This window comes from Pollicipes pollicipes, unplaced genomic scaffold (assembly GCF_011947565.3).
Source record: "Pollicipes pollicipes isolate AB1234 unplaced genomic scaffold, Ppol_2.1 Scaffold_7231;HRSCAF=8579_pilon_pilon_pilon, whole genome shotgun sequence".
In the NCBI taxonomy this organism is placed as follows: Eukaryota; Metazoa; Arthropoda; class Thecostraca; order Pollicipedomorpha; family Pollicipedidae; genus Pollicipes; species Pollicipes pollicipes.
In genome coordinates this window covers 12,573,297-12,584,499 of record NW_023597034.1, presented here as the reverse complement: position 1 = coordinate 12,584,499, position 11,203 = coordinate 12,573,297, and the positions used below count along the sequence as shown (strand labels likewise).

The following is an 11,203-nucleotide window of genomic DNA, read 5'->3' as shown; positions in this document are numbered from 1 at the left end:
GATGATTCGACTCACGTTGATACGTATGCTCGGACATTACAGATATATTTATCCTGATAGTGTTTATAAATGCACTCACAAAACACCGGGTTTGTCGCTGTCTACCTATTAGGAGTCCCTTGCTAGCTATAATGTAGCACATATTGCGTAAATACTCCATCTCCTGAACTGCTGTCATCGGAATCGGTTCCACCGGATTCGGTCCGAAGTGTCGTCTTACCTCCACGTCTGAGAATTAAAGTGCCTTCACAATTGTGACTTGCTGGTCTGATTCTGAGACGGAACCAAAGCAACGCGCTGTATTTCTGAATCGGAATCGATACCCATGGAACAGAATCAGACACAGTTGTGACCCTGTAGTTTTCGTTGTCTGTTTGACTTTGTTTAATAATATCGGTAAGCCCAAATCGTATCTACTATCACCATAATTTGATTGGTTGTTTATATTTTGAATACGATGACGTAGACGTAGACGTGACAAGCACTGCTGGACTCGTGCCAGTGTCGATGGGACCTCCCTTTTTTCTGCTCCGTCTCGTGTAAAGCTCCCGTATCGACCGACCCTGTCGCCTGACTCGTGATTTTCCGGGCCGGCGCATCATGACCCGCCGCTCGCCGACAGAACATCGAGTCGGAGCTGGACCTGGCGGCGGCCGCCTACTTGGAGACGGACGACGGCGTGTGCGTGGAGCCGGCCAAGGCACAGGTGCACCTCTCCACCCTGCTCAAGTGGTATCGCTCCGACTTCGGCGACACGGACGAACAGGTGCGCCGGCGCCCGCACACGGACAGAGCGGGGCTTGGCCGTCGTGGGCGGGACGAACGCTGGGCAGGACAGGCTTCACGCTTGTGACCAGTGGGAGCCTGTGGTGAAAAGCGTAGGGAGATTCATTTTCCACAAGCATTAGCCAAAGTGATTGTGAGTAGATCACTGGCTGGCTCGTGTCACGCCGGTATTTGTGATGAAAGTCTTTCAGCATTCTCTGGTACCGAGCAAACATTACAGTCGTTCAGCTCCGCCTCCTCCGAACCTAAGGTACCAGTGGTTCTCAAATCCCGTCTTCCGGGGTGGCGCGACTGGAGCGGTGCGGGCCATCGTAATACATGTTGCGGAATAGGACTGCGCGTCCGTGATGGTGATTTGGAGGAGTGTGGCAGTGCACGCGGGTGTAGCTGCCGCCGTGGCCGTGGCCGACGCACCTGTGACAGCCGGCGGGCTTATGTCCGGATGGCGGTCGTTTTTGGACCCGTCTGACCGGATGCCGTCATCGGCAGGTGCTGCGCTGGGTGCTGAAGCATCTCTCCGGCGACAAGGCCGCCAGGCTGGAGCAGCTGCTGCAGGCCGGTGGCTACAAGGTGATCTACATCCCGTACGACTGGACCAACAACGCCAAGTAGCGGCCAAGCGGGACTGGCGCCGGCGCCACGTGCCGGAGTGTCACCGGCGGCTGCCGAGAGGGCTCGGGAGGCCGCGAGTCGGCCAGGCGCGTCAGTCGACACAGCTAGGCGGTCCCCGCCGACGGTCGCTTGCGCCGGCACGTCACGGCCCTCACCAGGCACGATATCGGCCCTAATCAGGACGAACCGTCGTGCGGGGTTCGTCTCTGATGCGTAGCTCGCCGACAGGGCCTTGCATCTGTTGTCTGCGTGTCACGAAATTGAATGATTTTCAATCAAAAGTGGAAGCTAGAGTAGTGCAGAAGCACCAGAAAATCACCTGAGCTATGTGTCACAGACTATCCTCAGGGGTAGTGGCGCGGTCGTAGACAGAAGCTGAAACGGCCAACTCATTCCACCTGGGAATTGGCTGCATTTGAGGGCCAGGCCGTATGAAGCGTCGCCTGTAATTGTGACAGGATTATGTACGAGGTCCCTGCACGACAAGCCGTCACGTCGAATGGCTATGTATAATTTCGCGCTCCCCGTTCGGGCGGTACTTCGTAAGGTTAGGACGGTTAAAATGAAACTATTGCCCAACGTTCGCGTTCACGACAAAACGGCGACGTAAACCGCGGCGTCATCGATGTCACTGACGTGTTGGAGCGCACGGATCGGTGGGCATCTGTAAGTGCGTCTACCTGCAGGCCTGTCCAATCTGTGGAACTTTTTAGCACATATTCTCCATTCAACCACTAACGCGCGACCTAGCACTATAATGTCGCACGGCTTCAGAGCTTTGGTGATTATAGTAGACGCTGGTGACGTCACGGTATCCCGATAACAATATAACAGAGCCGCAGGGCCATGGTCCGCGCCGTCTCAAGACAACAGAGCCGCAGGGCCATGGTCCGCGCCGTCTCAAGACAACAGAGCCGCAGGGCCATGGTCCGCGCCGTCTAATTGAGGTGTTTCGTTCTGAGCTATGTGCGTAATAAGTTATTTTGTGTCGGCGAATATTGCTGCTGTGGTTTGGCGCTTGAATGCTACCAAAGATGTGAACATTGCGGGTTGATGTGGGTTGATTGCCATGTTCTCGGGTGTTCATGTTTGAGCCGTCCGAAGGGTGCTAATATATGCTAACAATCCAGGCTAGTGCGTCATGAATACGGGGAGGTTATTTTTGTTGATTAGATTTTGTCCGTTGTCGACCCGTTTTCTTAACCAACAGCTGTCGTGTTTCTGTGACTGAATGTCTCCGCGTGCCTATCGGACCATTGAGCATCGTCCACTGTAGGAAATCAATGTTCTTTCACTCGAGCCAAGGTATTGCGACATGTAGCCTGCCAGGTAGTCTCTTCGTTTTCGCGTATTGAACCTTTTTTGGCTCTGAATTAATGCTGAGTTAGTCAGTGTTGTTGTTTGCTGGGTTGCTATGATGACGCGCTCCCGCCCAGGCCGTCCCAGTCGTGTGCACTGCCCACAATGGGTCGGGGTCGCCTGATCGGTGCATTTTGGTGCAACGACAAGCGCGCACCGGCTTCACAGCGCTCCGGAGCGGCAGAATTCGTGCCTTTAACGTGAGAGCAGTCGCCCTCATCCTTCTTAGCCCAGCTTAACAGCGTCATGTGACAATAACTGAACCGGTGCCGTTTTTACGCTGGCTGTCCGTTCTATACACAGTGCCTCCCGTGTTGCACCTGCGCAACAAGGCCATTGGTGCGTGTGTTCGCTTCTGGTAAACTGGCTGGTGTTTACTGCGCTTCAGCATCTATCGATATTGCTACAAACGTACCCGCTGGTTTTGGGACGCTGTGTTTTACTTTCTTACGGGAGCAAATACACCAACGTACATATTCCATGGGAACTACTAACTACTAACTCGGTAACTACTTTGTTGGTTCCTTAGGACGGTTTCACGTACTTGGTATGTCACGAACAACAGTACATAAAGTGGATCATTTGCTGTAAGTAAAAACAACGAAGTGTGTGACGTAATTCCAGAGTGTGCTTAGCAGTTGTCTCACATCAGGGTGGCAAGGGCCGATGCCCGATGTCGCCATATGCTGACCACCGCATGAACTGGCGGCGGTTCTTGGCTTGAGAGATTCGACTGATAGTTCCAGCAGTAGTACGAGTGCTGAATCAACAGGCAAATAACATCCTTGTCTGCGTGCTGATGCAGGGAAACCCACACAGAGTTCCATTGTCTACCGAACCAAACGACGGTCAGTAACACAAACGTCAATGTCATGGGATTCGTTCGTTCTACACGCAGTGCCTTCCGTGCTGCACCTGTGCACCATGGCCGTTGGTACCTGTGTTCGCTGACAGTATCGATTACCAATTACGAGTGGTTAATGGGCTGCGCGTTTATGGAGTCGCCACTCTCCGGGCGGCTGAGCTGCGCGACAGCGCCGGTCTGTCGAGGCGCGTTACGACCTCCCGGTCGGCTTGTGACGCGTTGAGCCGTGTATGCTGGACCGATGGTGTCGTAGTTCTCCACGTACTCTCAGCAGAAGGCGCGACATTAGCCGACGGCTCAGCCAGCACCTCCCGTCCGCTCGGCCAAGCCAGCCGTGTGCGGTTGGATTCGTGGCCGCTCTCTACCCCCACCCGGAGCCGCCCGGATGTTGAGCCTGGTGCGGCCAGACACGTGACTGCCCCCTCCCCCTCCCGTGAGCTGCGCGGGCGCCGAGCGCGGCACGGCTCGTCTGCTGCCGCCGGCCGCAGGCGACCCTGCACGGCTGCAGCGCGGCATGATGCAGCTCCAGACGGTGACTCGGCGAAACTCGCGCCCGCCGCCGCCACCGGCCGCGTTACCGGACTGTCTCGCCTCGCTCAATCGTGCAGGGGTGCCCCCCCCCCCCCCCTCCTGCTCAAGCTTGTCTGATGGTGTGCACCTTCTTGAAATTAGAATGAGGCGATGCGGTTTGGAGTGTGGCTTGTCCGTGGCCGGCGCCGTCAGTTCCAGGGAAGCGTGATCGCCGACGGAATGTGACGCCCTCACTGGTGTCCTTCGACGCTGGGCTGCATGGAACGTCTCGTGAGGCGTACAGAATCCGGTGACGGTTAGCACACGCTCGGGTGAGGGTCAATTTGACTAATTTGACCTCCAAAGGCTCTTCCATTATGGCTCCCGAACTGTGCTGCGTAACCGCCGCAAACTTTGCATAGCTGTAGGCGATTGAGTAGGGGACCTTCTGGTATAAAAAAATTGGATGTACGTGTCAGGTCGTTCACCTGTGGCAAGTCCAAGTCACCTGTGGCGAGCTAGCGCAGGCCATTTCTAGGGAATCGTTCAACCTAGTACGACAATGGAGTGTTGGACAAAGCCAGATCTGAGGCATCTGACGTCCATCATTTCTGAGACAGCTCCTGCAAGAAGCCAATTGAATTTAAAATTACTGAAATTCCGTAGAGAGCTTGCTTAAAGAGACAGTTTTTGGTGGTCGCTTCGAATCTGTTAATGCCAGGGGCCGCGACAGACATGTTCAATATACTTTTTAAAGGCCAGATTAGCTTACTGACCTAAAATGACCAGAGCCAACATATTTGTTTTAGGAACATATCTCCAGTGTAATCCCTGACGCTTATTTCAATGAAAAATAGCAGCTTTTTTTTGTTTTTTGGTCACCTTAGCCTTTCAAAGGTCAGAAAGGTCACTGATCCTGCATGCACACCATCGACCTTTTGATAAGGACAGTTATATCTTAACGACGGTTGCATGAAGGGTCCGGGACACTTTGGGATATCAATCGATTTTGACCTTATTTGACCTTATTTGATGCGAAGGTCATGACCGAGGAACCTTAAAATTTGACAAGTGATTTCACGTGCTAGTCATTGCACCCTGTGAATTCGTCATCTGTAGCCATCTTGGCTTCCGAGACCTGAGAGCGGTCAAATTAACCCCCACCCGAGCGAAGGGTATTCAACCAGCCTCCCGGGCGTGTGGTAAATCAGCGGCAAGTTTCAGTGTTTTTGCAGGCACGTTGGCGGCAGTTTTTGCGTTTTAAAGTAGCATTCCCCAGCACATTCGTTGCGACACGAGACGAGATCGTGGATATTATCGAACTACGTTAACGATCATTTGGTTACGCTCAAACGGTACCGTCAGACTGCCTGCACAACGAACGAATCAGTCAACATTTACAGCGAAGAATTATCAGCGCATTGGTGGTGGGACTGAGGTGTGGACTGGGTGGCGTCGTCCTCCGACTAACCACAGACCAGCGAACAGGCGGCACTTGGTTGGACATTGCGAAGAGAGTGCGGCAGAAGCCCCTGACCGAAGGACCGGTGCGCAGCCAGCTCAGACGTGCGCCGAGGGCACACTAGGGGAGTTCAAAATCGGCTAACATTTCAGTCTGGTCGAAGTGCTGCTTATTTTTAATCTAGACAACTTAAACGTCTGTAAGAACATATGAAAAGTCATGCGTCTTGTTACCATTGGGTGTGATGGAACTTGAGAAATCGGCATAGGGATGGCGATGGAGGGAATATAGCTGGTCCGAATAGGGCGTTCCGGTGCGAGATTAGCCGAGGTTAGCAGTACGCTGAGGGACGGATTGGCAGCCGCCGAGCCAGCATTCGGCACACATATTGGCGCACATATTCAGCGCGGTCCTGCGACCCAGGGCAAACTGCTGCCGTTGTGTCCCGGCCCTGTTCATAACTTGTCAGCACTAGAACAAGCGGCGAGCGGCTCAGTTATTGGCATGGAAACCAAGCCAGTGGGGATCTGTCATTGATATGACAGGTGCGTGGCGTAACCGGCGCCGAATTCCTGTATAAATTAGCCGGACGCTTCGCCCGGGCTCCCATGCGGTTCGCTGACCCGGTCGACAGCGGCGCCAGCCCAGCGGCCGTACACTCATGCCAGGTCAAGAGGGGAGCAGCCCGGTCCGCTCTGACGGAGCACGCTCCGAACAGTTGTAACGAGCCCGACAGAAGCCCGTTGGGTTAACCCGCGTCGAGTCGAGCCGGTTCGGTCAGCCACCATCCCGAATTCGTGGGTAGAAAGCTGGCGTGGGCTGGGGCGGATCGGTTCAGTGTGCTCTCGCCGCGGCGTTTCCATGCGTCTTAGTGGTCGGCTCAGTTCTGCTTGCTCCAGGGATGGTCGAATCCGTTCCAATGCACTCGTGTGAAAGCTGAGATACTGGCCCTGGAGCTGCTGAAGCTAACCAATGCCGGAGCTCCACAATTGCTTAGCTTTAGAAGAGACACAGTGGCCGTAGCGACGGTGAAGGCCCGTCCCGTGGCGCTCCTCCCCTGGTGTGCTGCTGGGTCCGCTCATGGCGCCGGCGGCCGGGAGAGTCGTCTATAATTTGACGGGCGAGGGGCGGCGTTTTTGGCCGGCTGCCGGCCGCCCAGCCGAGCGTGTTCGGGCCGGGGCCGGCGGCGACGCGACGACAGTGGCGCCCCCACCGGAGCGGCCGGCGCAGGGACAGCCATGTGGGCCAGAGCGGGTGGAGCAGTTGGCCGCGCAGTGAGCCTCTCGCTGCTGAGGAGCGCGACCAGGTGAGCAGCGACTCTGCGGTTATCACGCTGACGTTTTCTGCATGTCAGGGGAGACAAACGACAAGGGTTGCTGTTCACTTGGTGACTGCTCACCGGCTAAGGCTTGCTGGCTTCGGGGCGAGGCAGCCACGGTTCACTTGACAGATATGCATCAGTCGACACGTGCTGGCTGCACAGAGCGATTGATAGCTGAGATAACCTCGGTCGACTCGTTGATTCTGTTCTGCTATAGGCGGAAGTGCAGGAGGGGGGGGGGGGGGGGGGCAGAGCGGACGGGTGGTGTTTGCTCCGCCTCCACCACCTGTCCCCATCCGCCGCAGCCGTTGAACAGTCGTATTGACACCTGGACACCCTCTATGCTGCCCCAACACCGCAGTGAGCCGCGTGCGCTAGGAGAACCAGACGAGGACAGGTCGATGTAACCTTGCTGACAGTCAAATGAAGTATGATATATATATATATATATATATATATATATATATATATATATATGTATATATATATATATATATATATATGTGTGTGTGTGTATATATACATATAAGTACAAACACTCACATATATATATATATATATATATATATATATATATATATGTAATTTATGTCCTCAAAATCAACAATGAGCAGAAAAAAAGAAAAATAGTCGCGGCTCTGTAATGATTCGGCATTTGCATTGTGCCAGTTTCTCCTCCCGTTTAAAACTGCATATCAAACTCGAAAGAGACACCGCTCCATCGACAAACATAGGAATGTGCGGCCGGCTTTTTGTTCTGTTAGCTTTTTGTCTGCTGCGTTGCGTGGACCGCGGTTTCCTGCGCTCACCCGGTCCCCGCGGCGCCGCCAGCCGGCTGGCGCCCGTCACATCAGCGATGCGGACGTCCGGCCGAGATTCAAAGACGAGACCGTCGGGCGTGTCATAGGTCCGCTGCGTGACGAGCGGACGGTCCACTGACGGTGGGCGAACGGGCGGAAAGTTCGCGGACTCGGCGGACCGTCCGCTGTGTCCGTGCCGCCGCGCCGGCCTGGCGTCGCGTGCCAGGTGGAATCGAGGCCCAGGTGGAAAAAGACGCTTCAAAAACGGCTTCGGTTTCAGGGTCGCAAAGTGGAGAACGTTCTAGACACACGTTTCATACGAAAATCATGCTTGTCTGACATAACGGATATCTCTTGTTATATTACCACAGGCTTAGCTTCCCTCATCGGGCAGTACAATTCTGTGCTTTTTACCGTGTCAGTATGTTGGTACCCGTCTTTATGGCGATTGACGTTAAAGATTATTTGTGTGATGAAAAGAAAATATGCTGATCAGCAGCGTGCTTGCCGTCGAGTATAGCCAAGTGCAGTTAGACGATAATGGACGGGTGTTGATGGACGCCGGGAGGCGATTGGTAGGTGCTTATCACACGAGCGTGAGCCAACCACGGACGAAAACAAGGACGAAAACCCCAAAGTCACCGTAACTCTTTGCAGTGAACAAGCAAAGCACAGCCCGAACTCGTATCACGTAAGTCATTGATGCACCTGGTATGAGACACCAGCGCACAATAGGCGAAAGAGCTGATGAAAGCATCCGTTTATTTTATGGAACAGCTTGGCTATTTCGGCGGGCTCAGGAAACCCACCAGCGGCGCAGCTTTCTCATTTGTGGTGATTTTCTCTCTCTGTTGCTTGTGTCGCTCAAATACTTCTCATCTCACACATATCCGTTCAGCCACCAGCCGAAGCTTTTAAAGCTCCCGTGGCGCGGACAGCCGGCAGAATCCCTAATCTCTCTGCTGCGCACTGGCAGATCGGAGGTTCGTCCGCTACCTTGTCAGCCCGTCCGCCAGATGTCAGCTCGAGTGTGGTGCCTGGCGACGCGGCCGGACGGCCCGGCCAAGGCGTCGGATTTCCAGCTGAAGGAGGAGCCGCTGCCGGAGCCGAAGGAGGGTGACGTGCTGCTGGAGGCCGAGTTCCTCAGCGTTGACCCGTACATGCGGGCGTTTGCCTCACAGCTCCCGCTGGGAGAGCCCATGCCCGGCGCTCAGGTGGCCAAGTGAGTACAGCACACCGCACCGACGACGCAGGCAACTTCGCCCTCTGGAGCCTCGTGGCTCTTCCACTGGTTGGAGATGTTTTCGTTTTGTTTATGTATATAAAAATATGTGCATATATATATATATATATATATATATATATATATATATATATATATATATAACGGAGCCGGGTACCATGAACCATGCTACTGCGCGAACGGTTGAACACCGAGTAAACACAACAGGAATAACTGTCGGGGAGTATGTCTATCCACCGAAAGGCTGTATGCTCAAGCACATTGTTCGATTCGGGATTGAATAACAGATTGGCATTTTATCACATAACTAAGGTGAAGCCTAATCGAAAACCTGCCTTTTGAACCACCACCGGCAAATAAGGCGACCTCCACACCCTTCTGACGCACCCCTGCACGCAGGGTGAGCCATGTAATCTTCTGCCCGCCCCCCCCCCCATGCCGGCAGGGTGGTGAGCTCCCGCTGTCCGCACCCCTCTGAGCCGTCCCCGCCATGCCGGCGGGGTGGTGAGCTCCCGCTGTCCACACTCCTCTGAACCGTCCCCGCCGCGCCGGCAGGGTGGTGAGCTCCCGCTGTCCGCACCCCTCTGAACCGTCCCCGCCGCGCCGGCAGGGTGGTGAGCTTCCGCTGTCCGCACCCCTCTGAACCGTCCCCGCCGTGCCGGCAGGGTGGTGAGCTCTCGCTGTCCGCACCCCTCTGAGCCGTCCCCGCCACGCCGGCAGGGTGGTGAGCTCCCGCTGTCCGACGCTGGCCGAGGGTCGCCGGGTGCTGGTGGCCGCTGGCTGGCGGGAGCGGTCGGTGGTGTCGCCGGAGACGGGCCGGCCGGGCGGCGCGCCCGTTGTGCCGCTACCAGCCGCCGCGCCCGTTTCCTACTCCCACTACCTGGGCGTGGTGGGCATGACTGGCCTGACGGCCTACTGCGCCGTACACGACCTGCTGCAGCCGCAGCCCGGCCAGACGCTGGTGGTGAACGCTGCCGCCGGCGCCGTCGGCTCGGTGGTCGGCCAGATTGGCCGCATTCTGGGCGCGCGTGTCATCGGGTATGCCGGCAGCGATGACAAGGTGGCCTGGCTCAAGGACACGCTCAAGTTTGACGAGGCGTTCAACTACAAGACGCAGGATTTGGCGGAGACGCTGCGCGCCGCGGCGCCCGATGGCGTTAACTGTTACTTCGACGCCGTCGGCGGCAAGTTCTCTGCCACAGTGGTACAGCAGATGGCCGACAAGGGCCGGATCGCCTGTATCGGCGCCAGCAGCGGCTACAACGACAAGACGGCGGCCACCAGCGGCCCCTTTCCTGAGCTGGCCATCATCATGAAGCAGCTGACCATCACGGGATTCCAGTACTTCTCACAGGACTTGGCCTCGGAGAAATTTCAGGCGGCACGCGCCCAGCTGGCGCAATGGGTGGCCGAGGGCAAGCTGGAGGCCAAGCAGACCTTTACAGACGGCTTCCAGAACATGCCGCAGGCGCTGCTGGACATGATGGCCGGCAAGAACACCGGGAAGATGGTGGTTCGCGCCTAAGCGAGCACGTGACGTCTGTGAGGAACCTGGAAATTGTACTCAGGTGCAAAACTGTGCTGAAATCCGTTTCTGCATGCTTGTATGTTTTATTTCCTTGCGATACGCTTCAACACACTACGTGGTTGCCGCGCTGTAATGCAGGAGCGTAAACTCGTAGTACCCCCCCCGGTAGGCATATGCCACCTCCATATCAAATGCATGGAATGTATTAATATGTATGTGACTAAATGCTGACGGTAAGAAATTTCCGGTAAATACGTAAAAATGACAACACCGAGAGGATGCGACGGTGTTGTTTTTTTTTTGCGGCACCCAGGACCCCGCGCGCGCTAAGTTCGGTGTTCAGTATAAAAGTTGTGTTCCCCATATGAAATCCTGCACACACCCCTGCCTTGTGTAAGATCAGAGCCAGCTACAGGACGCGCACGATTGGCTTAATGACATCGTGCAGTTACAGTGCGTTGAAGACGGCGCAAATACGCCACAACTTGTCTCACTATGCGTGTAGGAATTTTGCTTTCACCGCTTCTGCAGTTATGGGCGCATAAAGTTACAGGGTATTTGAGTATGAGAACGCATGTAGGCATCATCATCTATGATAGAGACTGTTTTATATAAGGTCTATTTCATCTGCGCTTCTGGTGTATGGTTCATTGTTTAGGAGTTACAAACAGGAAACGGATCCTTTGGTGGTGGAAAATAAAGTGGACGCCAACAGAT

The 11,203-nt window shown here is 55.0% G+C and overlaps 2 protein-coding genes across 2 annotated transcripts in view; both read left to right on the top strand.

The window, feature by feature from the left end:
• LOC119109561 (uncharacterized) overlaps positions 1-3,236 on the top strand; it is a gene marked incomplete in the record, with an annotated part of 10,471 nt that extends 7,235 nt beyond the window's left edge. Inside the window, 2 exon segments of the mRNA XM_037233233.1 lie at positions 623-766; positions 1,276-3,236. Of these exon segments, the coding sequence (XP_037089128.1) occupies positions 623-766; positions 1,276-1,398 (267 nt within the window).
• Positions 3,237-6,792: 3,556 nt separating this feature from the next.
• On the top strand, positions 6,793-11,203 carry LOC119110672 (prostaglandin reductase 1). The gene is made up of 3 exons (XM_037234568.1): positions 6,793-6,900; positions 8,692-8,937; positions 9,679-11,203. Exons 1-3 carry the CDS (start codon positions 6,833-6,835, stop codon positions 10,481-10,483), a joined length of 1,119 nt encoding a protein of 372 aa, XP_037090463.1. The 5' UTR covers positions 6,793-6,832; the 3' UTR covers positions 10,484-11,203.